Source organism: Rissa tridactyla, chromosome 5 (assembly GCF_028500815.1).
Source record: "Rissa tridactyla isolate bRisTri1 chromosome 5, bRisTri1.patW.cur.20221130, whole genome shotgun sequence".
In the NCBI taxonomy this organism is placed as follows: domain Eukaryota; kingdom Metazoa; phylum Chordata; class Aves; order Charadriiformes; family Laridae; genus Rissa; species Rissa tridactyla.
The window spans coordinates 27,856,581-27,882,939 of record NC_071470.1 but is presented as its reverse complement, the minus strand read 5'-3'; the positions used below and the strand labels follow the sequence as shown (position 1 = coordinate 27,882,939).

Sequence of the window (26,359 nt, the reverse complement as noted above, 5' to 3'; positions counted from 1 at the left end):
AACACAGAATCTTCTGCTTTTCCAGCTGTAGATTCCCAAATTTTGTATCAGAGCTTCTCAGAAAGAGAGTTTGAGACAGTTACATGTTGTTTTTTTCTGCTATTTATAGCACAGCCTCACACAAGCTCATTAAAAATTGTGAAATCCTGCTGTACAAGATGAAAGATAGTCTGTTGTAGATGCTAGGATTATCAGAAAGTAATTTTGCAGTGCTGTTAGTTGTAAATTACTGAAAACTATGCAGTTGTATGTGATCATCTTCCACCTTCAAATACAGTTCACATTTTATTTTCCTTTGGTTACCTTGTCATCTGCTTCAGTCCTAATTCGTCTGAACAGATGCTTTCCTGCTAAGAGACAGACTGGCCATATGGTGGTCTTTAGCTCTTTTAAATGGAAAAAAGTTAATTTTGCACGTTTTCCCTCCTCCTACCATGAGCATGGAGATGACATATGTTTACTTCTTGGAGGCAGGATTTTTCCAACACCTTATTGAAACTGGGGTGTTTAAATTTTACCTATGCTTCCAGCACCCAGTCCCTTCCTTCTTTCCAGAAATGTGCTCCTTTAAAAGCTTTATTCCTTAGTATGACATTAACTGTTCTGTGATAGGACTTCACAGTGACAATAATCTTCAGCAGAGATTAAGTAAATCTTTAAATTTGACTGTTTGGCTTTTAACACATTTACCTGTCTCGTTTCTCAATCTCCTAAGCATTCTTGCATCGCAGATCATCTGTGATACAAAATCCTTCATTTTTTTCCTCCTTTCCTGTAACTAGTTGTTCTAACTTATTCCCAAAGATCCTGCGTTCCTTTCACTTCCATGGGAATTCCTTCCTCCTCTCTTTTCTCCTAATATGTCCTTGCTCTTGCTCTTGCTCTGGTTCTTGCATTCCACTCTCCCAGGTACCTGAAGTGACATCGCTTGCAGGGGGTGATGACACACACTGTCATCAAGTGAGACACAAGAGAGAGAAAATGGAGTATGCACTTAGGTATCATCAGTGGCTGCCATTGGGTTCGGTTCCTGAAGATGGTTGGCAGCATAATCACCTGATCCAAAAGCAAGAAAAAACATCTTCAGACAAATCAGAAGAACAACTTAAAGGAGATATCCAGTGGCCACTGATCCCAGTGGCAGTGGCACAGGGAGGAGGTTCTTTCTAGGAGAGGTCAAACCCAAGAGCTTCCCTACTGCTTGATTCTCATCTACTGCTTTCTCCAATGCTATCCAAAAAAATCCAAATTCTTACAACGCCTTTGCAATTTAGCTTAAAATTCACTGCCAGTCAAAAATAAAGAATGCAAAACATGTATTTATATTAATCAGAAATGCAATAGATGTGGCCTTTTGGCCCCCTGAGGAAGACTGCAGTAGGAGATAGGGGGTACAGTTGGGATGCCTCTGAAGGGTTGCTTTGTTTAGTTACTGAATTAAGAATTTTATTAAATGAAACAAAATTAAGAGAAGGCGCAAAATTGGTTGTAGAAAGAGAACGAACAGTTTGTGGGAGCGTGCATTAAACCTCCTGCCTCGGGGAAGGAGAGGACTAATGCTGCCATATTCCACCCCTGCCTGTAAATATACACATGCTACTTTCTCTGCCTGTTTTATTGTAGGAATTTATCTAAATCACTGTTTACATCCCCTCTCCCCAAATGTAAAGGAATATATTTGTGCATGATTGGAAGCACAGGAAGAGACCCTGAAATCCTCGGTTTTCACCTTCATCTCACAGAAAAGCAAGGGAAAGCTATGGGAAAATGAAGGAAAATATTTCCTCCTGTTTCCCCAGATCCCTCTTTTGTTGGTGCACGTTTGTCTGCAGAAGCTCATCCACACTTACTGTGGAGCATAATAGAGTATTAACAATTCGTGCAGTTTGAACCTTGGATCTTTCAAGGTGTGTTTTCTTGTTTTGGTGTTTGGGTCAGGGTCTCTGCTTTGTAGCATTGGATTTTCTTTATGTGGCTTTGAGGCTTTTTTTCCCTCTTTCATTTTATTTGTGCTTTTTAAAGCAAGTTTTTCTAGCCTTTGTGACTGCACAGGAAAGGTTGAAAGGCATGTTGTCTGTATCATGCCAGTTCAGAAACCAGGAGAGAGAAAATCTGCCGAAAAATATATCACATTTTTAATATTTGATGATTTTAAGTCTGATGAAAGTTGGGATGAAAGTTGGGATGTAATTCGTGATATACAAACAGATGAAATTGGTAATGCTTTCCTCACAAATATGATTAAGCCTATTTTTATACATGCTGACAATATTTGCAGAATCTAGTACAATAAATAGTTGGGTTTTTTCCTCCATAAGATTTTTTTAAATATAATTGAGATTGAACTTGCTGTAATGATTTTGGAATATTTAGTGCAGTTAGGGGGAGTTAGTTATATAAACAGATTTATTCAAATGTACTTTAATTATTGTCACGTAAATAGAAAAATGCAAACTAAGCAGTAATAATTTCAATAAACTGTTTCTTCTCCTTGATTCATAAGATACCCTAAAACTGTAATCTATTTCTATACTAAATGAATATGAAATGCAGAGATTGATGGTGCACAATGAAATCATAACTATGTATGTTGAACACTCTGGCTACCAGGAACTCTGGTGTAATTTCTGAAGTCTATCACAATTCATATTTTTAGAACTCATTTCTATGGGAGCAGCTTTATTATTTATATTTGCTGGTGTCTAGATACAGAGTAGACAGTTTCTGAAAAGGAGAAGATAAAAAGAGAAGGCTGGGCCTGAATCATACATCGGTCACTTATTTAAGTGTTAATTTGGTGCTGTTATTAGACTCTGTGCTCAAAGTAATTTCATTCAGAGGGTATAATTACTCAGTAAGAGTTAATGGCCTAATGGAATAAATAAATAAAACCACATGAGCGCTTGTTGCTAGAGACTGGTGATTAGTTTATGAACTTCACCACTAAATGGAAGCAGAGCCATGAACTCCCACGTCCACTGGTGGCTCTATCAGCCCTCCCACGTGAAGGGTGAATCGAGGCAGCCGGCACCCTTTGGAGAGTGTGGTTGCTGTGAAAAAAGGGAAATAGAGACCAAAACTGCATGGAGGGAATAAATTTGCACTGAGGGCAGCTTGCAAAAGAAACATCCTTGTGGTACAGAAGTTCAAAGTTAAGAATTTTCCAGACTCTGGTTATGAAGTTACGATCCAGTTCTGTGTTGTATGAGGTATCACGGAGATATTCAAATTCTTGTTTTCACTTCTGGCTCTGCATGAGCTATGTTTCCAACTTCTGGCTTTCTGTCCTTTCGTCTCCAAGCAACAGCTTGACATACCAAAGATTAAAATCTCCTCGGGAGATTGTGATCAAACTGAGTGTAGTGCCATTTGCAAGTCGTTCAGAATGCCTTCAGAAAATAAGTTTACGGGTGTAGTGAACTTTTATTAGTAGTCAAGACTATGAATTTTGCTGTTAAGATGCACATACAGCCATTTTGCACCATTAATACTAATATTTCTGTTTTCAGGTGGATGTTGAACATGACCCTCAAACTGCATACATTACACTTCTGATTAATAACACCAACACGCTGCTCTCAACAAACATTACAGATCTTGTCCTCCTGGATAATATCACTGGTCTACATGTTCAAAAAAACAGTGGCAATAAGACCACAGATGGTATACAGATTTACAGGAAAAGGTTCTTGCAAGGTAAGAAAATCTGCAGGGAAATACCCCCGGTTATACGTGTGGATGAGCATCTGTTCAAATCACAACATTTATTTATTTATGGTGGTGTAAATTCTCCAATTATCAGTTAATACAGGTGAAAAACTCTGGGAAAGGTTTCGTGCTGCAGTTTACAGTTCTATTAACTCACATTTTGGCTCCCACCTTTGAACTGCTTCTGATCTCCCAGGCACAGAAGTGAGCCCGTGTACTCTGTAACAAAGTCGCTGCCGTCAAAATGAAACTGAGTCTTTCATGATAGTATTTGTTCATTTTGGATATTTTTAAAAGCTGCTGCACAAGCCATTTTAATCAACATGACGAGTTTTCCTTCTCAAGCCAAGTGTGGCAGATTGGCTTGCTGAGGCATTGAGGTACCTTGGAATTGCGAAAGGCCATGCAAGCAGGCAAGATGATTCATCAGAAATAAGGCAGCTCTTCTCAGTATCTGTTCTTCCCCAGCTGAGCAAATTATAAAATCAAAGCAAGTAATAGAGAGAGAAACCTGTTTACTCTTGGAGACAGTCTGTTCCTTTGGTAGCAGTTGGATCATTGCACATTCATAAAATTTTACGTTTTTTGATTTCTTTATCTCCATTTTCCTAAGCACAAGCACGTAGAAAATTATCAGCTTGCTTTTGAGAGTCATGATATTTCTCTTGGGACTTCAGAAGTGTTCAGTAATATCTGCTTATGGTTGAAGTATCTAGGGTTATGATACTGTTTTACTGGTGAAAGACTTCCAAATAGGAAAGGGAAATAGGTAGACCTGGGGCTGCTGCCTGATTGCAAATGGGTAGCCGGATTCCACTTCTAGTAACAGCACTGTGAGTAGTGGTACTCATTATAGGGCTGTTTTTTTTTGAAAATGTCAAGGAATTGCTGACTCTCAACAGAAGTTCCTAAGAAAGAATGATCCCCGAGAAAGAACAGAAGAATGGTTTGTAGAGCTGATCTAGTAAACCAAGTTGGAGCAGTTATTTAATTTGAAATTTCTGTATCTGGAATTGAAGCTAGCTTTTCCAGCCCATATACATTGCACGAATCAGCATGAAGAATACTGAAGTGGAAGAAAATCCGGCAGAAAGATTTCTGCATAGCTTAAGGTTTGGTCGTTACTATGTCAGTCCCGGACTCAGCCTGTACCTTGCCACGAGGGCTGGGCAGAAAGACTATGCCTGCACAGGCCCATGTACTGTCATGCTGCACGTTAGCCATAATAATTTTTCAGTGCATTGTGAATCGAAATTCATCTGCAATCTCAGTCAGATTTCTCTTTGGTTTCAGTGGGAGGAGAACCAACCAGTTAGTGGTTGTTATGTAGGCTGTCCATTTTATTAAAAAAAGAATAATTATTTTTAAGTATATGTCATGGTTTCGGGTGGAGCAGAGCTAACTTCCTGTTCAGGGAGAGAGGCCCTTGATGATGCTTGTTGCTGTGGCAACCAGGGTCAGCTGAGTCCGGTGTTTACCCCGTGGAGGTACCACCTGTGGAGAGGAGGGGGCAGGTCAGACGACCCAAACAGACCAACAGGGTGCTCCACGCTCACTATAAAAGCTGAGGGTTCTGGAGTGGTTCTGTTTCCCCAATGAGTGATGCCTGAGGAGGACCCTGTCTGTTCCTCTGCCTTTGATCCCCGTGCGTGCATTCCTGAATCAAGATCCGATATCAAGTTCCCATTCATCGCTGAATCCAGTCTGGGACTTCCCCAGTGCCTGCCAATGACATCTCCCTGGGAGCTTGATATGGTTTTGTATATATCGCATCTATTTCATTATTTCCTTTTTATTTTATTATGTATTATTTATTAAAGTAGTTTAGTTCTTCCTAAACTCATAAATCTCTTTATCTCTCTCCTGCCTCTCCTTGTCATCGGCCAACCTGGCCCAAACTGTGACATCTTATGTTGAGTTTTAGCATCAGTCAAAGCAGCTGCTTTTCAGTAGCTTGAGGCATCATTTAGTGCAGTTTCCAGATTCTGGGCCAAATTTGCTTGACTTCTTAGAGGCAGCAGATACAAAGGATTTTGCTTGGTCCTGTGGCCATTGGCGAGGAACTGTCTACTCTGGACGCGGGGCATCTGCTGTGTTGGAAAGGAAAATCTCCAGTGCTGTCACAAGCCTTCCCTAGTGATCTTTGAGAAATTTTCCTGGGAAAGAGCAAATCTATCCACATCCCTCCTCTCTGGACTATGCTGGTAGGCTCTGGCTGCCTCCTTTGCTGAATTCCCTTGAAGTCAGCAATGTGAGCTCACTGCAGCTCGGTTCCTAGGAGAGCACTTCAGCTGGTGAGGAAGCACAGTCTAAAGGGGAACCTAAAAAGCTCCTCAGATGTTTTATTCATATTGAACTTGCTTTTCAAATTTTGCAAACATCTGTAACTGCAGCTGAGCTCAGCTGGATGCTCAACCCTTCAGAGATTCACACCCAGTCTTCTTGTGTAAAAAAAGATGTGCAGCAGTTACTGGGTTGTTTTCAAGGCAATGTAGCTACTGTTCTGTTTATAACATCCAGATACACAATTACTTAGAGGCCACTATTGCACTGGTAGATGCATCTCACCTGCTCAATTTACACAGTTGGGCTTTTTTTCTCTTAACAGGTGGAGAATACTTTGCAATCAACTACTCTGCACTTCTTGATGCAAAAGAAATGTGGGATGGCAGGGTCTTGATGCTGCCTGTGAAGCTAACTTTCAGGAGTTCATCACAGGTATTCCCTTTGCAACTTTACTTTGCTCTTCAAAATTTTTGTAAAAAGTCTCCAAGGTGGTTCTTGTCTGTCTAAGCAATGAGGCCTGCGTGTAATGAAATGAGGTTTTTAGGCTTTCTGATTGTTTACCATGAATTTATAAATACATGAGTTATTCTTCATAGCTTAGGAATTCCTAGATTTCCTTAAATAGGTGAAGTATGTTTGTTTTCCTGTATCTTTTCTCTCTACTTTTTGTATTTCTCTCCAGTTTATCTATGTGTCCTGGAAATAACGGTGTTCCACATACTTAGGTGTGCACTCCTGTAGTCTGTAAGAAATTGAAAGTTTTGCCATATTTTTATCAGAAAATAATTTCTTTTAACAAAAAAACAAGTTGCAGCAAAGGAGAACTTGCTTGCTTATGAGGAAGACACTTTTTTAATATGACAGTTGTGAAGCTCTGAAAGAGATTTTTCAGAGAAGCTGGAGAATGTACATCGTTGGTAATTTTTGAGAACTCAGTTGCACCAGGCTCTGAGAAAACTGGTCTAATGCCGGAGTTAGCCCGGCTTTGAGTAGAAGATGGGACTAAGGCAGGACAAGTGGTTTCTTCCGAAGCAAAATTTTCCGATTCTTAAATATGTCTTGGTATTTTTTCTGTGGTTTTCATAATTGCATGTAATTAGAACCTGCAGAAGTATTTTCATTTCAACTGCTGTATCTCCTTTGTTTTAGAGGAACAAGTGTTCAGTGTGCATGAGAGTGGTACTAAAGTGGTAGATAGCAAGACTTCAAAAAACAGGGAGTCTTAAGAGTAGAGACATATGCACTGACTTTGGCTCCTTTTCTGTGCATTTTCAGTCAACCTAGATTTTACAGGAATGGAAAAATGTAATTCTGTGAGTACCTGAATATGCCTCTCTGTGTTTAGAAGCAGAGCGTGTCCCACAGAGCAGCTGCTTCCATCTTAGTGTTACCCTTAAGTACACTGCATTTTCCTATCAGATTTATTTCAGCTTTAAGCTTAATGAGAAGTATAGCTTATCTTCTAAGGAGAAGCTTTTCTAGAGACTCTGAGCTGTTTGCCAGTGGCTTCTGCGCATTTTTTAATGTGTGTAATATTTTTGTATCTCTCAGAATAAAACACATCTTGTATCATTGACAACATCATTCACCATAACTGAAGAAGAAAAGACCAAGGTAAATTCTATGATTTGGTATTATATTGACTCTCTTCTTAAACTTACGGACTATCTAAACTAAATCCTAGGAGCTGAGGATGTACTTACATCTCATCACTTAGCTATTGGCTGTTAATCATACGCAAGTTCTGATTGTGTATGATTTTAAGGAGTCAAGATAAAGGGTCTTTGTTGTATTAAAGCAGCAATATTAAATATGGAATATCTACAAGCTTCCATTATATTCCTAGCCATGTTTTTTCATTTAAAGAATTGTCCAGGCACAGAGAACTGTGATGAGGAATATGTTCACCTGCTTCTGTGCAAAGCCACCAAGAGAAGGCCTTTTGCCTTTCCAAAAGGGTGGACTTATCCTCCACCTATTGAGAAAAGGTTTCTGTATCATGCTGATACAGAAATCAAAAAATAGCTGTGTGGGGACCCTGAGAAATGAAACTGCAGTGAGAGAGGCATAGTTTATGTTTGACTTCTAGTCATCCTTCCAATATGACTTCCTGTTCTTGGCTTCTGAATTAACATGGATTCTAAGAGGCTAAATAAACTTTCAGAACTACATTGATTGCAGCAAACAGTGTTATTCTTCTAGATAATGTTTTATTAGAGAACTTCCCACTGCACCCATCAGTTTCATTGTTAGAGAGTAATCTCTTCATCAAACTTGATTTTCTCGCCCAACCCTTCATTACCTTGACAGTCTGCTGTGTTGCAAAGGGTCTTTTTTTAAGGAATTGTGGCTTTCTTGTGGATTATTTGTGATATCTTGCCCTCTTAACTTGTATTAGTGTAATAGATATAAGTCCAGGCTTGGCTTTCTCGTAATTGAAGATCAAGTGCCCATTCTGTTAAAGCCAGAATTAAACAGGATATGAAGTGCAACTGTGCATGAGCTAGAGAACTCATTGTTCCTGGATGAAGATCTAGTAAGATTTAAAAGGACTGGACATTTGTATAGCTAAGAATTATGCTTGAAATTACAATAAATGTATTTTATGGAAACTCTTAGCCTTAAAGGTATAAGCCATGCAGTAGCTGACTGGGTTAGGAAAATAGCTTCATGAATGGTTTACTGTAGAGTTCAGTGTGAACTGATCTGCAGCAGTTGGTCATGTCTAAGCTAAGACTGTAAGCTATGTTGGTCTCAGCCCACCATGAAAATTCCTGCAATCTATTACTATACTTAAAACTTTCCTAGTGGTGGTATGTTTTTTTTTTTTTCCAACTTGAACCTGATAGTTAGACCTCAACAAGTTCTTGGGGACTATTCCACAGTTAGGTAAAATTTGGTCAGCTTCATTTGATCTTACTAAATGAACAGGTTTTGTAATTAAAACAAGTGGTAAAGGTGTGTGGAGAATAGTGTTAATTTTTGAAAAATAAAGCTTAGAAATTTTGGAACACATTATGTTTCACATGCATAATGTTTGCCTTTGGGCTGTGGCCAAACATAAGCTGTTCCAGAATGAAATCAGTTTGTGCAAGAAAATTATGATCCGCTGAAAAAGGTGTGATATATTATATTTCATCTGTATCTTTAGCTGTCATAAATGCTCTCAATCTCAGATTTTATTTATGAAAAATCATTATTTAAACCTGTTCGTGGGTGTGGTGAAGCCAACACACATGTGTTACTAAGTGAATACTAAATGTTGACTTTTGGGACAGAAAAGAGAAGTATTAATTACGTAGTCATGGCAGTTGGTCCTATCAGCTTTCACATAGTTTGCTTGTACACTTGGCTACTGTGCTGTTCTTTTGAGTTTTACAAACCCTGTGGATCTTCTTTTCTGCACCACTGGAAGAAAGTGCTTTGTTGCCTGTAACAAGGTAGTTTTGTGGGTTATGAAAAAAATATGGGTGTTGCTCATCTGAGTGTCTGTGCCAGATGTCTTCCCACACTGCTTCAGGGGCTGTGAGTACTGCCTGCCTCTGCCCTCGGTTGGGTGGTGTTGATGCAGAATAGGAAGCTGTAGTGAAAAGGGCAAAAGGAAGTTCTCCCATCTAAGCACATTGCATGGGATGGATGATAGTAATTACTTTGCTCTGATTTTTACTAGGCTTGCTTCCCTCAGCTTCCTTCAAATCAGTGGGAGCACAGCAGTTTTTGAAATAAACTTGGGCCTGTAATGCCTGTTCCCACTGTTGGGATTGCTTAAGAAGTTAGCTTAGGGTATGGGTTTTGAAGCTCGCTGGTCTGTCAGTGGTTTGAAGGTCAGCCTGCAGTGCCGACGCTGGTCCTACGCCATGGCTTGTGTAGGGGGGGCTCTGTCACCTGCCCCACAGCATCGGCTGTGATGCTTTCAGATGCCATTAGGTGGCTGCTGTGTCCGCTTCCTTGGGTTTACAGCCCCCCAGTGACATGGACTCTCCTTCCAGAACCCATTTTCTTTAAGGATAAAAGCACAGATAATTCCCTGTTCATTTTTCTCCATCACTGCTTAACCTCTGACAGAACTGCCTGTTCTGATGCAGACTGACTGTCCTGCCATAGATCTCGCCTTTCACTTTACTTAGAAAGCACAGCATCATTCCCTAGCTAGCACTTTTTCTTCGTCAAAACTTAATCAGCTTCATTTCAGCTTCACTGAAACCATAGCCTCACCAGATTCCTGCTTTACCCAGAAGCCTAGAGAGATCCCTAAATTTCACAGAGTGCTTGCAAATTAGACAAATGCAAGTGAATTCAGACAAAGTGATGAAGTGGTTCCAAAGCAGCAATTTTTTCCCTAAGTATTATCTACAGCATCTCCTGTTTCTTGAAAGTGGTGGGACCTCAGGCAGAGCCTTGGTGTGGCAAAGCTCAAGGAGAGCCTTTCTGTGATTCCCTCTTGACCAGCTAGTGCAAATGGAGAAGCTGAGACAGCAGATTGACTTAAGAGAAGTTGCATTTTTTCCAAGTCATGCTCTGTGACTGTTCAAGGGGAATGAGCTAAACACATTTGATCCGTGAAGGGATTAAACACTGGGGAGGGAGTTACTTGATATTTACATAATCATCTTTCAAATAAATTTAAAGATGATGATATTTTGATGCAAAGCGATGCAGCTTTAACTGAACTCATGGCAAGGAACTGGGGTTCAGTGCAGAGTCAGAGGAGGAGAGAGCTGGTACTGATGCTCATTTAGTTGTGCTGGATGTCCTTAGCAGTCAGCCCTGGTACAGGCGAGCATAATGGAAGCAACTGGCCAAACTAGTAGGAAGATACATCAAGAAAAAAAATTTAGACAATGTGTTGGTAATTACACACAGAACTGGGGAAATTAATGTGTTGCTCCTCTCTTTCTTTTCTTTCTTGTTTCCATTTAAAACTTAATGATATTAAAAGGTATCAGGAGGAATTTGGCACATGGCTGACTTACTTGGATAAATACTTAGTTCCAAAACATTATAGTGGACCTCAAAGTGCTTCAAGGGTTTCATTATTTTAGACTAAGCACATTAAAAAAATAAACCAAGCATACCTTTGTCAGTCAGAGCAATTGTTGATTCTACATGTACAATACTGTGAATAAACCTTGAATCTCCTTCTAGGAACTGTGCAAGTGCCAAATAGTAGCCTGTATTAATGTCTTGGTGATCTCCTTGATACTCCTTGATACTGTCCTTGATTAGGCGATCATGTTGAAATCAATGAGTGCTAAGCATCTCCTGCAATTTTGAGGAGCTGAGTCTGTGAAACAACAAAGCCTGGCATGAAGCAGTTCCTTTCAGTTAGAGATATGACAGTTTTTCAGTGTACAAAAACATACCAGAGAGAGAACAACTGGGCAGTAAAAGGATAAAATTCTGCTGTTAAATTGGAATAAATCCTTTTCAAATTGTGGACTGCGTTTGATAATCGCTTCCTATGCAAAATTACATTGACTCCATGGAATGCTCTCAGGTCTCTACTCCAAGGGATGACCAAGCCCAGCTTGCAAGCAGCATGTTAATTATTTACACTCTAGCCCCAGCAGAGTGATTAGTTTGTGGTGAAACATTATACCAATAGCTGTGCTATGTTTTTTATCCAGAGATCTCAAAGAACTAAACAAACACTGAACCAACTTTTGCTACATGGAGCATGAAGTAAAAATTAATTTTTAATGCAATTCAATTTAAAGATTAAATTAAGAGCTAAAGTGAAAGGCCTACAAAATTGTTAGCTGGCTCGCGGTTCTGGTGTTTCTGCTGATTTTTTTCAGAGCCTTTAAGCAACATCAAATGCCATCGATTTCAGGCAGACTTAGGAGAGTTTGGCAACACTGGAAAACAGACTATTAAGTACAGGACACCCAAAAGTCACAGAACCTAAAATTCAGTCTGTAGGAGTTCTGTTACTTGGAACTACACAAGAATTTGGACTAGGTGATCATAACAAACCATGCTGACTTGAAAACCAATGGAAAATAGACACTTATTTGAAAATATTAATAAAAATGTAGTAATTATAACAATGCTGAGAAACCCTGGAGTCATGTGAAGCCATTTAAAAATAATTTACTATGCTGCTTACAGTTACAATCTTTTAGTCTGATCTTTATATATATTTAAAATGTAGTTTTAATAATATGGTCTTGTAATTTCAGGTTTCGTACAGCCATGCCATCCATGCTTCAGGGTTCTTCGTTGCTTTTTTTGTTTCCCTTGTATTGACATGTACTATTTTTTTCATTGTTTACCGAACGCCAATATTAAAATGGAGTTTCCATAGTAAAAACCAGGTGAGTCATACTATCTGTAACAGTACCTTATTTAAATTTTTTCATTGATCTTATCTGATGATATAACTTGCTAACTAATACAGATTGTCTAAAGAGTTTTTGAAGATAAATAAAAAGACACCAAGTGATGGATTGGATTCACAGGTAATGTAATCTACACAACTTCTAATCTTTAGCACAATCAGATTTAGAGGGGAGTGTAAGAATGATAATCTGATCAAAAGAACTGCTGTCAGTACCTGGATGATATTCTGTGATAGCTTCAGACTGGAGGGAGATTACCCTTTGGCTATTAGTTGCTTTTTGTATTCCTCTCTTCCTCCTCTCCGTCCCTCGAAATGAGAGGCAGGATGTCTGTAGGTTATAAGCAGTTGCCCAGTAGAGTAGACCACTCACCTCGAGCACAGCAGACTTGGGTCCAGTCCAAATTGTATTTCTGATTATCAGGAATAGGGATTTGAATTTAGATCTCAGTTCCTTGGGTGTGCCTTCATCTCTTGAGTGATTAAGCAAAGCAGTTGGGTTTGGGGGTGGAGCATTTTCAGTGTTCTTTATCCAAGCTGTGCCAATTTGGAGAAAGTATTTCAGTACATACTGGGACAGAGAGAGAAAATAGTGTCTGATAAATATTCATCAAGTTGGCCCGATTTCCAGCCCTTGTTTCTATTAATTATTTATGTAAAGTGGAGCAACTTAAATGGGAGGGAGCTAGAAATCTCAATCAGAATATTACAGAGATTGGAGCAGTCCTCTAAGAGGGGTGTGCTCAGAAGTTTGAACCGCTCCTCTGCTCGGATAGCAGTGGATCTCCCATCGCTCTGGACTGACCAGAGGAGCTCACAAATCACATCCAGCCTTATTTTCTGTGGTTGAAAATTACATCTGCATTAACAAGGTTTATTTCTTTTATGCCTGAAAAAATAATCCCTTAAAATGAAAAGGGCGTGCCTTGTTTCTTTTTACAGAAAAAGCTGTGATAATGAAATCATTAAAAAGGGCCAATTTAGTCCTAGCATCAGATATTTATAGTGGGTTTTTGTATAGTATTTTATTAGCCCTGAGTCTTAAAGGAGTCTCACTGAACTGTGAAGTAACCTGAGCTACTTCCGTCATTCATAGGATTAGTTTTTTCATGTTCTTCACCTCATAATACTGTAATCTTGCCACATACAATTTGTCTACCATGATAATTTAAAAAAAAAAAAAGGCCTAGAAAGTTTATAGTGGAAGATAACCTCCTAGAATCACAGAACTGTAGGGCTTGGAGGGGAACTTTGGAGATCATCTAGTCCAACATCCCTGCCGAGGCAGGTTCACCTAGAGCAGGCTGGACAACAAGCCTAGTGAAGTCAATGTAAAGTCTTCCATCATCTCCATTCATTTCTTCATTTGCATTCCAGATCAGTTCAGCCCAAACCAAAAGTAGTATAATTGATTTCAGATCATAGAATCATAGAGTGATTAGAGTTGGAAGGGACCATAAATATCATCTAGTCCTGACCTTGAACACCTCCAGGGATGGGGCATCCACAACTTCCCTGGGCAACCTGTTCCAGTGTCTCACCACCCTCACAGTAAAGAATTTCTTCTTAATATCTAATCTAAATGTACCCTTTTTCAGTTTAAAATCGTTATCCCTTGTCTTACCACTACACTGCTTGACAAAAAGTCCCTCCCCATCTTTCCTGTAGGCCCCCTTTAAGTACTGGAAGGCCGCTATAAGGTCTTCCTGGAGCCTTCTCTTCTCCAGGCCGAACAGCCCCAACTCTTTCAGCCTGTCTTCATAGGAGAGGTGCTGCAGCCCTCTGATCATCTTCGTGGCCCTCCTCTGGATGTGCTTCAACAGCTCCATGTCCTTCTTACGTTGGTGGCTCCAGAGCTGGATGCAGTACTCCAGGTGGGGTCTCACCAGAGCAGAGTAGAGGGGGATGAATCACCTCCCTTGACCTACTGGCCATGCTTCTTTTGATGCAGCCCAGGATGTAGTTGGCTTTCTGGGCTGTGGGCGACTGTTGTCAGCTTAAGTTGAGCTGCTCATCAACCAACATCCCCAAGTCCTTCTCAGGGCTGCTCTCAATCCGTTCTTCGCCCAGCCTGTATTCAGATACATATCTGAATTGCACAATCTCTTTATACCCTTTTCAGCTGTACAGCTTGATGGTGTGTAGGAACCTTCTCACCCAGAGTTACCCGCAATAAATTAGATCAGATACTTAGTAATAATTTGTTTTATAATCTGAAGTTTACCTCTTTTATTTTTTTTAGGAGATACGGCATGAACTCAGCCAAAATCACAAACTGGAGCATTCTCAGTTTAATTCAGGTGATCTCTTTAGTGAAGATATAATTATGAACGACCAAATCATCGATATTCTGTCCTTTGAAGAATCTGGGAACATGCTTCAGGCTTTAGAAGAGTAAGAATTCACTGCTATTACATCACATTTGTTAAATTTATCAGCAACCGAACCTTTGAATATGTTTTGAGTATCTGCCCTTTAATTTTTTTCATAGTGTATGTTTATGCATATGACTGCACTACCTTAGGTTTTTGAACTGCATTAAATAGCCGTCTGTGGGAACTAAAAATCGTCATATTTCTTATTGCTTCACCTGTAGAAGTCACAGCTCCATCTGGGCCTTAGGCATCCATGTTTTCCAATCCAAATGAACATCTAGTTTTGCCTTTCTTAAGTAAAGGGAAATTTTTTTCTGTGCAAGAAAATGTTGAAAGAGTAGTTTCTGCTATTGCCGAACACGTTCTGCTTTCAAGAGGGTGGCTTTTTTCCTAGAAAAGAGAGCCCCTAGTGGGTGCCAGCATTGCTGTGTAGTAGCATATTTTGGAAACACCTGGATCGGAATCTGAAGAGTGACAGTTCGTAGTGCTGCCAGAAAGATACCACGTAGCTGCAATTGTAAGGACCACTGGGTAGAGCAGAGAAACTCTCCTGATATTGTTGAAAGGCCAGTCAGGGCTGTTTGACAGAAACATGCCGCTGTTAAAGGTCATCTATTCTTCAGCTGAATTTGATAAAAAGGTCTGATGTGAGGACAGAGCACATTTTGTTTGTTCAGTCTTACCGTTAGCTTCTGGCAAGTCAGGTTACAGGCAGTATTATGCAACTATAAAATCTGTAGAAGCTGAAAAGGAAAAGTTACAGGACCATGAAAGTAATTTTCTTTCTTAAAGGGTAACTAACAGCATTATTATTTCCTGCATTTCCTTGGTAATCGGGTTATGTCTGTAAATTGCACGTTGGTCCTTGCTTTTATAACTATATAGCAATTTAGGTTTTGAGAAGACTTATCCTGAAAATCATTATGTGAATAGTAAGAACACAATCAAACATTTTTTTAACTTGCTCTAGTATTAATGTATTTCGTGATAGTGAATATCTAGCTAGTTTGAAAAAAAAAAAAAATAATGGTGGACTATTTGCAGATATGTAATGATTTAGAAAGGTAAATATTCTTGCAAACCTTTGGATAGGATTATGTTTATAACTGGATTATTTCTAAAACGATAAAACAGGATTCATTTCTCAGCATGAGTATGTATCCAGGGGCTAAAGTTTTTTTAATATTCTTATGCAGTTAGCACAAATCTCTCTTGCTTCTGCTTCTTTCCTCACGTTTCTATGTTCTCTACCTCTAAGGAGGTAGAGCATTGCAGTGAATAAAATAGATGCCCATTAAACACTCAACCTTCTTCATCTTCTGAGTTATCTTCCTTCTTCCAGGATGAGGATAGTAGATGGACCACAAAGGCATCCAGAGTTATAGTGGTTCCTTCTACAAAAGCAATGAGTGATTCCTGATCCCTATTTAGATTATCCTAGTTCTTCTCGTTTCTTGTAGTTTTAAACTGGACCTTCTGACTTGTTTGCTGTTAGGAGGTGACACGCAGATGCACTTACAGTGGTGGGGTTTTTTTGTTCTTTCCCTCTTTTTGTTGTCACTCGTCGAATATGTGTATTCAGTTACTACACACCTGTTCTTCTCCTCTTGTACTGGTGATGCAGTTTGTCTGACTGAGTGAGGATTTCTGCAATATGAACTCCTACACCAAGTTGCCCTGGGTTCCCTTTTTTACTCAGGGGTGAAAAAGGGCACTTCTAGGATATAATTATTCTCATCCTAAAGTAGACTTCCAAAAATGAGTTGTATGGGTGCTGCTCCCACTGACCCTGAAGCCTGGTCTGATTAGCTCAGCTGTAGGGGTCTGGAGGTGGGTGACACATATCCTAGTCTTGTTGGTCAGAAAGGGTACAGAATTACTTTAATGTCTATATTAAATAGATGCAATATTGTTTCTGCTTTCTTCAGTAGCTATAATACACCCTGTATTTTATCTCTCATTGTTAACACTTCGATATTTAGCTTAGGATGCTTCCTCATCTCGTAATCATAGAATCATAGGTTTGGAAGGGTAATGTTGGTTCCTTATTCATTCTGCAAGTTGAGGTAAAGCAGTCCTTTAATTTCTGATCTATATTCCTTAAGCGTTTCATTTTAGTCTCGTACTTCATCAACTGTTGGATGTTATCCAGGTTTTTAGCTGATTCCAAAGACAAAGAAAAAACAATGGACCGTTGCCTTAGGAGCTTCTATGACAGTGATATAGGCTAAAACCAGAATGGAGTAATCCTTCTTTTTACTGAATTACCTACTTTAAGGATAGTGATTTGCAAAATGTAATGGGAAAAAGAAAGATGGTGCATTTGTGATTTATTAATGTATAATTGCAGTCATTTGAGTGGATTCTGTTTGAATGAAGTGTTGTGATTTTACTAATTGTGGTCACAATCAGCTTTTCAACAATGTTGCATTTTGTTTCATTACATTTATCATCACCGAACAGAATAGTTGGGCTTTCTTGCAAGGAACTCGGGAACGAGGTTTGTATTGTCATAGGAGTGGCAGTATACTGAAGATAAAAACCAGACTTGTATTTTGAGCACAATTTTTTCATGTCGTATGTATACCAATATGAATTTTAGCATCATAATCCTGGGTTTTATTGTTTGGGGAGGCAAAAGTATAGGGGCTTTTGTTAGAAAGCTTTTGATACTTTAGATCTTTTCAACCAACCAACATCTTGCTTGTATGCTAGTTTGATAATTCCTTCTGCATGTATTGGTGCAGCTATGTGTCACTTTCTCTACGACCCTATGTATAAGCTTGACAACGTAATTGGTATATTCTTTTTAAATTGCGCTATGATAGTAAACACCAGTGGAGTCACTCTGGTGCTTTGTTCTTTTGTCCAGACACAAATGAGAAAATTACTCAGAAAAGTAAAAGCCATGGGATTTTTTTGTCCTCTTTATGACGTAAAGCAATGTTAATAGTTGATGTCTTCTATGAAGTGACAGTGCCAAATTGTTTAGCAAATACATTAGGAGCATGTGTTCAATATTTATGGACAGGGACATCTTTGGAGTGTAAACAGTTTGCAATGTCAGGAGGATTAGCTAGAGAACAAAACATACTTTTAATATTTCATAAGGAAGCTTCTTAGTTGCTCATTTTGTGAGTTTTGTCTTAATAAGTCATATCCTTGATGTATATGTATGCTCCAAGTATGGAGCAAAATAGCTTGGCTTTTATTCTCAGAAGGTTCCTTATTGTGTATATTCCTGAATATTGGCCCATTGGCAATGACTGACAATAAGAAGAAGCTATATGATTTGAATATTTGATGTGTGTAGTAGAAGATCATGTTCCAAAACGTTGTGGGTGTCTTTTTCTGTATGTCTAGAACAGAATATGAAGACAGCTGAGCAGTTTGGGTTTCTGTCCAACGTGATGAAATCTGACCATGCTTATAGTCTTAGAAGATACAGATATGTTAAAGGCAACTTAATTTCTTTAAATGGCTTTCCACTACTACAGTTTTTCTTTTTTCATCTTCCTTTTGTATAGCTATGCTTCCTTGAGTTTGGCAAAGCTCTAGCTGAACTCGAACCTGCTTGCTGATACGCCGTGCATACTGCCAATTACTTCGGGAAATCGCTAAGCAATACGCATGTATTGCAGCTGATTTTTTCTGATGGTAGAGAGCATTGAGGCCAATGTACTAGAGAACAGGATCAAACTGTCTCCAGAGAGCCTTGACAGAAAAGTCAAAAACAATTTACCACCATATTAGAAGTTCACTTTTTCTTTCTAAATGTAAATTTCTTGCTGTACATCTCAACTTAATTTGCTAGGGAGCAAATGTGTTTTGTTTTTTTTTTTAACCCTGAATTCAAATGGAAAGTAAGAATAAAAGATCACATTCTCACAGCAGTTAGACCTGAATATATCACATTGATATAACGATAAGATACAATGAATACACATGGAATGAACACCAAACCCTGAATTTGTAGTTCTGTGTTATGAATGCTGTTATAAACTTGACAAATGTGTAAACTATACATTTTTTTTCCATTGGAGAAACTCAAATGCTTAATAGGTGACAGGAGTCCATAAGACAGGGGAACTGAAGAAAGCAAGTAATTTGAAATGAATGAATTAATATCTTCTTTTCATCTTAAAAATGGCACTTCTCTTTGTTGGCTAACTATGAAGAAATTTTGTTCAGAATTATATGGGTCATTTCTGCTGTCCACCCAGAACAATTTTTCTCATCCAGAAAACAGTCCGCTTTTGAGAGCGGTGCTGTTAGTGATGCTTTATTCCATATCATTTTGAAAGAAGATTGGTATCTCCTACTGTTCCCTGTCATCTGAATACTCACCCTGTCTGAGTAGATCAGAAGAATCTGAGTAGATCACAGCAAAGTTGGAAGCTCCTCGGGCATTAATGCATATAGCCATAATATTTATTTATGTTTTTGTTAGTATCCAGGCTGAAGTTGGTGCTTTTAAAATCAATGGCAAAATGCATGACGACTTCACTGGAAGCAGGACTGGAGTCTTTTTTACGCTCTTTTTGCATAGTAGTTTTTCAGTGAAGTACCATTGTCTGAGCTCCGTTGCAACAGCTGTATTGTAGCTGGCTGTACTTTTAAAATTGGTTAATTGGTTTGACGAAGATCACTAATTTATCAGTTTTCTTATTTTCTGCAATCAAAACAGAAGTTCTCAGTCTCTTAAATGGAGGATTTCTCAAATATTTTTTAAACAGATTAATTTAAGAATTGAAATGCCTTCTCTCTATTGCTGTGGAGAGTTAAAGGAATTCAATAGTGAAACTGCTTCCAAATCTAGTGCTTAGACTTTTGGCAGGTTTTTGTTAATCTTTTTTTTTTTTTTTTTTCTTCCCTGAAGAGCCATTGGTGTCTCAGCTCAATTTATCATCATCTTGAGTTTTGTGGGTTTTTTTAAATTTTTGGCTATACATCATGAGAATCCTATTTATGATTTTGTCAGCATCTTGGCTTTTTCTGGAAAGCTAAACTTAACCTGTGACTCATCCCTGTGAAAGCATCCTTAGATAATCATCACATACCTTTCTTAGCAATTTTACCTATTGAGGAGATGTCCTGTATTCTCTGTAGGTTCACGTTTCAGCTATGCTGAGTTTACGCTTAGCTGTTTAAGTGTCACAAGACTGATGTTCCCCCAGTTCAGAGCTGGCTGCAGGCCAGTACAGCTACTGGTGTAGGACAGAGCATCTTCAGACCTCCTTTAACATAGGCAGGCTGTGCCCAGCCTGGCCACAAGCAGAGACCAGGGAAAGGCAACATGCCCTGCTCTGGCATGGGAAAGATGAAGAATTTGAGCGGTCAGTAGCTGTTGGTGGCCATTCGGAGCTTATGCCATTACCTCTACTTCTACTTCAACACAGTTTTGGTCTCCTGCAAAGATTTACACCTTGTCGTGCCACAGCCTGTGTAAATCCCTGCCCTGAAGCGTTTGCAGTCTCTGTTGTGACTGGACCCAGCAGGAGAGTGTGGGAAGCAGAGGAGGGAAAGAAGGAGGGGAGAGGCTGAAGGGAGGAAGCTACAGCACTGCACACAGGGTCTGCATTAGCAGAGCAATTAAAAACAAAAACCAAAAAAAAAAAAAAACAAGAAAGAAAAAACACAGCTCACTTTATTGAAGTTGTATTACCCTCAATAAATGGATGATTTAGGAAACAAACCACATCTGCAACTGAAGACCTTTGCCCGTTATACTTGAATTGGTTTTCTTCTCTTACTGTTAGTAAAGCCAGCAGTGGCACAGATTGTTTCACGTCTCGGCTGTATGACTCTGCCTGTCCGACCCTCTCTCCATCTTTACTTCTCTGAAGTGTGACAAGGCAACACAGACCATAATGCTGCTTCTTTGTCCTCCTTTTCCCTTCCTCACTGCAGCTGTACCATTGGCACCGTGCCTGCGGATGCAAGAGACCTGTGCTGCTCTGGCTCAGGTGGTAGCAGTGGGTACCACTGGGCTGGGGATGGTTGTGTGTCTGTCTGTCTGTCCTTCCCCGGCTGCATTCCTCTCTCCAGCAGGAGCTGGTGCAGCTGCTGTGCCCTGGTGCTCTGAGTCATGGCTGTAACAGGGGGTCTGGGACAGTGGAGACAAACTGTCCACAAATAGCCATAAATTACACACTTTTCAGGAGCATTGTGTATCACAAAGAGGTGCTTTTGCAGGAACTGTTACCACAGGGCTCCATTCTCCTCTGGATGCTGTTGTAATACGTATGCTACTAATTGGCTACCATTTGCAGATGAGAGATAAGTCTTATGAAAATGATAAGAAAATTTTCTGTTTTGGTGAGAAAATGTTACCGAAGGGGAGTTTACTTGATGTTTCTCTCCCCTTTAGACTTCAGAAAGTTGTGTCACAGTAGTTTCTTACCTTTGTGAACTCTGAATTTGTTTTAAAAATGTGTCAGAAAGCCATTAGTTCATTTTAGGACTGTTAAATTCAGCAGCTATTAATTCTCCTGTTCAGAAATGCCCTCTGTGGGCCTCTGATTTGAATAATAAGACTTAAGGACACAATTATTTTGTAGCTAATGAGAGGTTTCCTTTTTTGTGATGTGTTGTGTTCTTTTTTTAAATTAACAATAGTTGTTTCTTTGCTGACCCTAGCTGCTTTCCTGTATTCTTTTATTAGGTCTGTGGAGGACATCAGATGCTCAGGCACTCTCTCTGCTTCTTTGTGTTTGGCGTCTGGGGTTCTCCCCTCCCAGATCTTCTCTGACAGATCTTTAAATCCTCTTCCTCTTCAAGTGAGTGAAAAATCTTTACACTTGCCGTTTGCAGTTTCATTTTCTGTGTGTCTGTTCACCTTTCCTCTCCCCACGCTTTTGTACCACCTGCCGTCTGTACTGTCCTCATCCCTTCTCTGCGTGCTTTGTCCAACAGAAGCTTTGATCTCTTTCATTAATACGTTGCCATCTGCTACCTGTACTTCATTGGCTTTCATGTTTCTATTATGGTGAATATGCTCACGAAGAGATGCGAGACCTTTTAAACATGAATTGCCGTAACAAGCAGAGTGCAGAGCATTTAAAGCAACTTATTAAATCTACCTCAGTTTGAGGAGGCACAGAGTGCCAGGTTAGGATTTTTTTTTTTCCTAGGTGTCACAAAACATTGCACACTTAATCTGTGTAATCGTAAGCATTGTTCTTCTGATAGACTTGTGTCTGAAAGCATTTGGTTTATTATACATACAAGATTCCTGTTTTGTACTGACTGTTGTCATCTAAGACTCCAGGACTGTGTTGATGCAGCTTGTTAAGGCCGCCCCCAACCTCTCATTTGGAGTGAGAGCTTGAAGCAAGGTTTCTGGTGCATGTGATGAGCTTGTCTCACTCCCAGTGGCTGCGGTGTGGAGGAGGCAGACCAGAAGCAGAGCACATCAGGTGGAAGGTACATTTCAAATTTTTACAGACATGACCTTTCTTCAGCTGCCACTGAAAAAGGGGTAATGGTCTAGCTGCGGTCTTCCAGGATGTGACCTGGGAAAGCTTTGGCTTGTAATTACTTTTTCTCCATGCTGTTACCCTTGGGTTGGTGGAACAGTTCATGTGCTGCTTCTGCTTCATTGCCTTCTTCACAGATGTGCTGTCAGGAACATGGAGGGTGAGAGTTGCAGATTGAATACACCTGAGCTCTTAACAGCTCTCACTTGCTGACACATGAGCATCAGGTGAACTACACCTATTGCTCCTCCTGTGTTTGGCATCATGATCTTGAGGAGCAGAATTAATTGGGTACCGTAGTTATCTTTGTGGGCAAGAAGGAGCATGGGAAGCTTGCTCAAAATGAAATCGGATCTAGTCAGTAATGACTTGCACTAAATAGAAAGAAATGCTGTGGAAAGACTGAGGGAAAGGTAACAATAGGAAACAAATATTGTGATGGGTTTTGGTTTTCGCGTTTGTTCTTGAGTTCACTGCTGAAGAAGGCTGGAAAAATAGCAAGGAGGTGGGTGAGGAATGGCTTGATCTTTTTTCAAAGCATGCTGGAAAAAGTTCGGCATTTGTGGTAAGAAATAAATGTTGTGTTATGTTACATATCAACGCGGTGGAACTGTGAAGTGTTTCCTTCCAGGGTGAGAGAGAAGGAATTCTTACCTCAGTAAGAAAGGGTTATTAGGTGCTGTGACCACCATCTATCAGTGCATACGTGAAGGACAGAAAAATAATGACTACAAAACTTGTTATTCCAGCAAACAAAGAGAGTTGGAAGTTGAAACTAATCAAATTCAAGCTGAGGATAAGGTGACCATTTTTAGGATGTAAAGGAATTATCAAGTGGAAAAATTAATTAAAGTGTTGCTTAGTTCTCTATTAGGGGATGCTTGAAAACCAAGATGAGATGTTTCTCACAAAAGACAGGTATGCTTCAATTAAATCAGAGCTCCTGGACTTTAAGCAGGAATTAAAACAGAAAAATAAATCCAATGGCTTGTATTTTACAGGTTAATAATGAATTGGTGAATCTATGAAGGGAAGCCTTCTACTACTGCCTGGCAATCATTAGGGAAATGTTATAGCATCAAGCTCCTGTTTTCTGGATCCTTCTTTTTATTTAAATGCATTTGCGCAAAACTGAAACACATTTTTTTTTAAGTTAGTTGTCATAAGTAAACAGCTTAGTACCAGCTGGCAATGTCAGCAAAAGTCCAAGGACTTCTGTAAACAGAAAGACTTAAGAGAAAGTACGGATCTGCACTACCCATTTGAAGTGCTTGCTGTGTTGCTTCAACATCCTGTTCCCTTGATCCTACCATCCCTGTCCTCTGTGGCTGCCACTGTCCTGGACCGAGAAGGACTCTCCCCAGGAAGCGGGAGCAGATCAGCGCCCTGGGGGACTTGACCGTGGATGTAGCTGAACACCACCTAAGAAGGCTGTGTAGCTGCAGGTGCTGTCCTGCAGTGCCCATCTGTACCCAGCACAGAGAAGCTGGATAGTTGTGTTGTCTTGGGGACATTATATAAAAAATTAGCTCTTGCAGGATTTTCAAATTACTGTGAAGAATGTTTCAGGCACACAATGTTTCAATCACAGGGATCTGGCCCCATGCAGCAGTGATTTCTGCTCCTGAATGGAAGAAAGCTGGGCGGGTGGGGGAAATGGAGGAGGTTTTGCAGCTGCAAACAGCCAGCCTTGGAGCAGATCACCAAGACAAGTATGGGCATCGCCAGTGCATTTTGAGGGTTTTGACAGACTGCAGCAGAAAAACCTCTCTGCCTCTTTGTGATCAATTATCATAGCTTAAGCTAATGTCTCTTAAATACTTCAAGTATTTGAGTCATGGTAAGAAAACAACTTAATTGCATCCTATTGATTTCTAAATGGGAAAAATACATCTCTTGTGTTTAACAGAGGGACAGTGATAATAATGCATCACTGATTTACTTCTTAGTTAAACTTTATTTGCTTAACTAAGGAAAGTCCGTTTGACAAAAAGGTGAAGTATATATAGATTTGCATGCTTTGATATATACCATTCTGAATGTAGTGTCATTGTGCTTTGCAAATCTTGCCAAGACCTTTGCTATGGATTTGAAATTTATTCTAAGATTTGACAATGGAACAAATCAAACCAATAATTTAGCTTAACTGAAAAAAGAATGGATTTAAGCTCTTAAAAGTGTATTTTGTAGGTCACAAATTCTTGTATACTTAATCTACACAGAGAAGCATACAGTGCTGTTCATGTAAATTGACACGCAAGGGCAAAAGCCACCTAATTCTCCAATCCAGATTTGAGTGCAGAATACGCAAAGCTATAGAACTTACAGTAGTTATGTACTATATGAAATGAGAATAATTATCATTCCAATTTAATTAACTCTAAAAATAAGGGAGAATGTATTCATATGCAATGTGGTATGTATTTCATTTTGTAAAAAATCTTGTATTTCCCTTTGCTTTTAATCTCTTTATTCTAGAACTCTGTTAATGTTCATGAGAGAGAGATATCAGCTATTTTAATTTATTTGTATGGGCACATAATCAACACGCTGTCCCCTCTTCCCTGCAGAGAAGGGAGTACACCAGCGTAGAATGCAAAGCAGTGATGTATTAGTGAAAATGGGTCAGTGAGTTTAGAACTATTTTACAAAGTCAGTGAAATTTACAGTCTGTTCAGATACTCACTTCATCTGCTTCCAAACAGAGGGGTGTTTTTTGTAGGAAGTTTTTGTTTGCTTTTAAACTGAGGCAATGTTATGAGTTCCAAAGAAAAGCTTTCCCTTTTTCTGCCTAAAATGGAAATCCAAGAATGGACATACTTCGTTAAACTTGCTGTACTAAAAGTTGTCTCGCCTTGCTTTGTAATGAAGAATTACTGTCATGGTTAGTAAACTAACTAGATATTCGTGCACTTCTCTGACTGCCATTCACTTACCCAATATTGAATGAATCCTTGTTTTCTGATAGAAATTTCCTGTAATCTCAAACAGTCCTGATTGCCTTTCTGCAGCTTGGAGGTAGCCAGCCTGACACGGGCAGATGCTGATCTGGAGGCATATCGAATGCAGATATGTAAAGAAGTGATTGCTATGATGATGAAGAACATGGTCTTAAGTCACAGCCTCTTTCCTCATGTGGAGAAGAGGATGAGTTCAATTTTCAAAAAGCAATTTCTTGCAATGGAGAAGGAGATTCAGGAGGAGTATGAAAGGAAGATGGTGGCTTTGACAGCTGAATGTAATCTGGAAACTAGGAAGAAAATGGAGGCTCAACACCAAAAAGCGAGAAATGCAAATGAAGAGGCTGAAGAATTGATGAAGAAAATGAATGAAAAGGTAAATTGGTATAAAATCAAGATACGTTGCATGATATGTGGTTCTATATAGATATTTTCTGGTTTAGACTAGAATGGTGGGGTTGTCCTCATAGAAAAGTAAAGAGCTCTGGAGTCCTCAGCACAGGAAAGACATGGACCTGTTGGAGTGGGTCCAGAGGAGGGCCACAAAAATGATCTGAAGGATGAAAAACCTCTCCTGTGAGGACAGGCTGAGAGAGTTGGCGTTGCTCAGCCTGGAGAAAAGGCGGCTTCAGGGAGACCTTATAGCGGCCTTCCAGTACCTAAAGGGGGCTTATAAGAAAGATGGGGACAAACTTTTCAGCAGGGCCTGTCACGACAGGACAAGGGGTAATGTTTTTAAACTAAAAGAGGGTAGATTTAGACAAGATACAAGGAAGAAATTTTTTATGATGAGGGTGGTCAAACACTAGAACAGGTTGCCCAGGGAGGTGGTAGATGCCCCCCTCAGGATCAGTTTGGATGGGGCCCTGAGCAATCTCATCTGGTTGGAGATGTCCCTGCTCATTGAAGGGATGGGGGTTGGACTAGAAGGCCTTTAAAGGTCTCTTCCAACTCAGACTACTCTATGATTTTAAGAGCAAAGCTATACAATTTAAATGTGTTCAAAAAATCAGATGTCATAATTAGGGTAGTTGTTACTAAGAAAATGGGTTTTACTACACCAGAAAATGAATTTATCTCAAGAGAATCTGTGACACCTGAAAACAAAAGGTTGTCATTACCCTGATTTTTTTGGTAGTCACTTAAACCCTTGCAAAGTCGTGTATTTTTATTTACTATATTTTACTGCAGCAGTTTCTACCAACTCCAGTC

The 26,359-nt window shown here is 39.6% G+C and overlaps 1 protein-coding gene across 7 annotated transcripts in view; it reads left to right on the top strand.

Moving 5' to 3' along the window:
- EVC2 (EvC ciliary complex subunit 2) overlaps positions 1-26,359 on the top strand; it is an 82,502-nt gene that overhangs the window by 12,778 nt on the left and 43,365 nt on the right. For all 7 annotated transcript variants that reach the window (XM_054202973.1, XM_054202975.1, XM_054202971.1 and 4 more), the window contains exons 5-10: positions 3,510-3,696; positions 6,317-6,426; positions 7,546-7,608; positions 12,177-12,311; positions 14,577-14,728; positions 25,199-25,523. In XM_054202973.1, the coding sequence (XP_054058948.1) occupies positions 3,510-3,696; positions 6,317-6,426; positions 7,546-7,608; positions 12,177-12,311; positions 14,577-14,728; positions 25,199-25,523 (972 nt within the window). The remainder of the gene's footprint in view (positions 1-3,509; positions 3,697-6,316; positions 6,427-7,545; positions 7,609-12,176; positions 12,312-14,576; positions 14,729-25,198; positions 25,524-26,359) is intronic.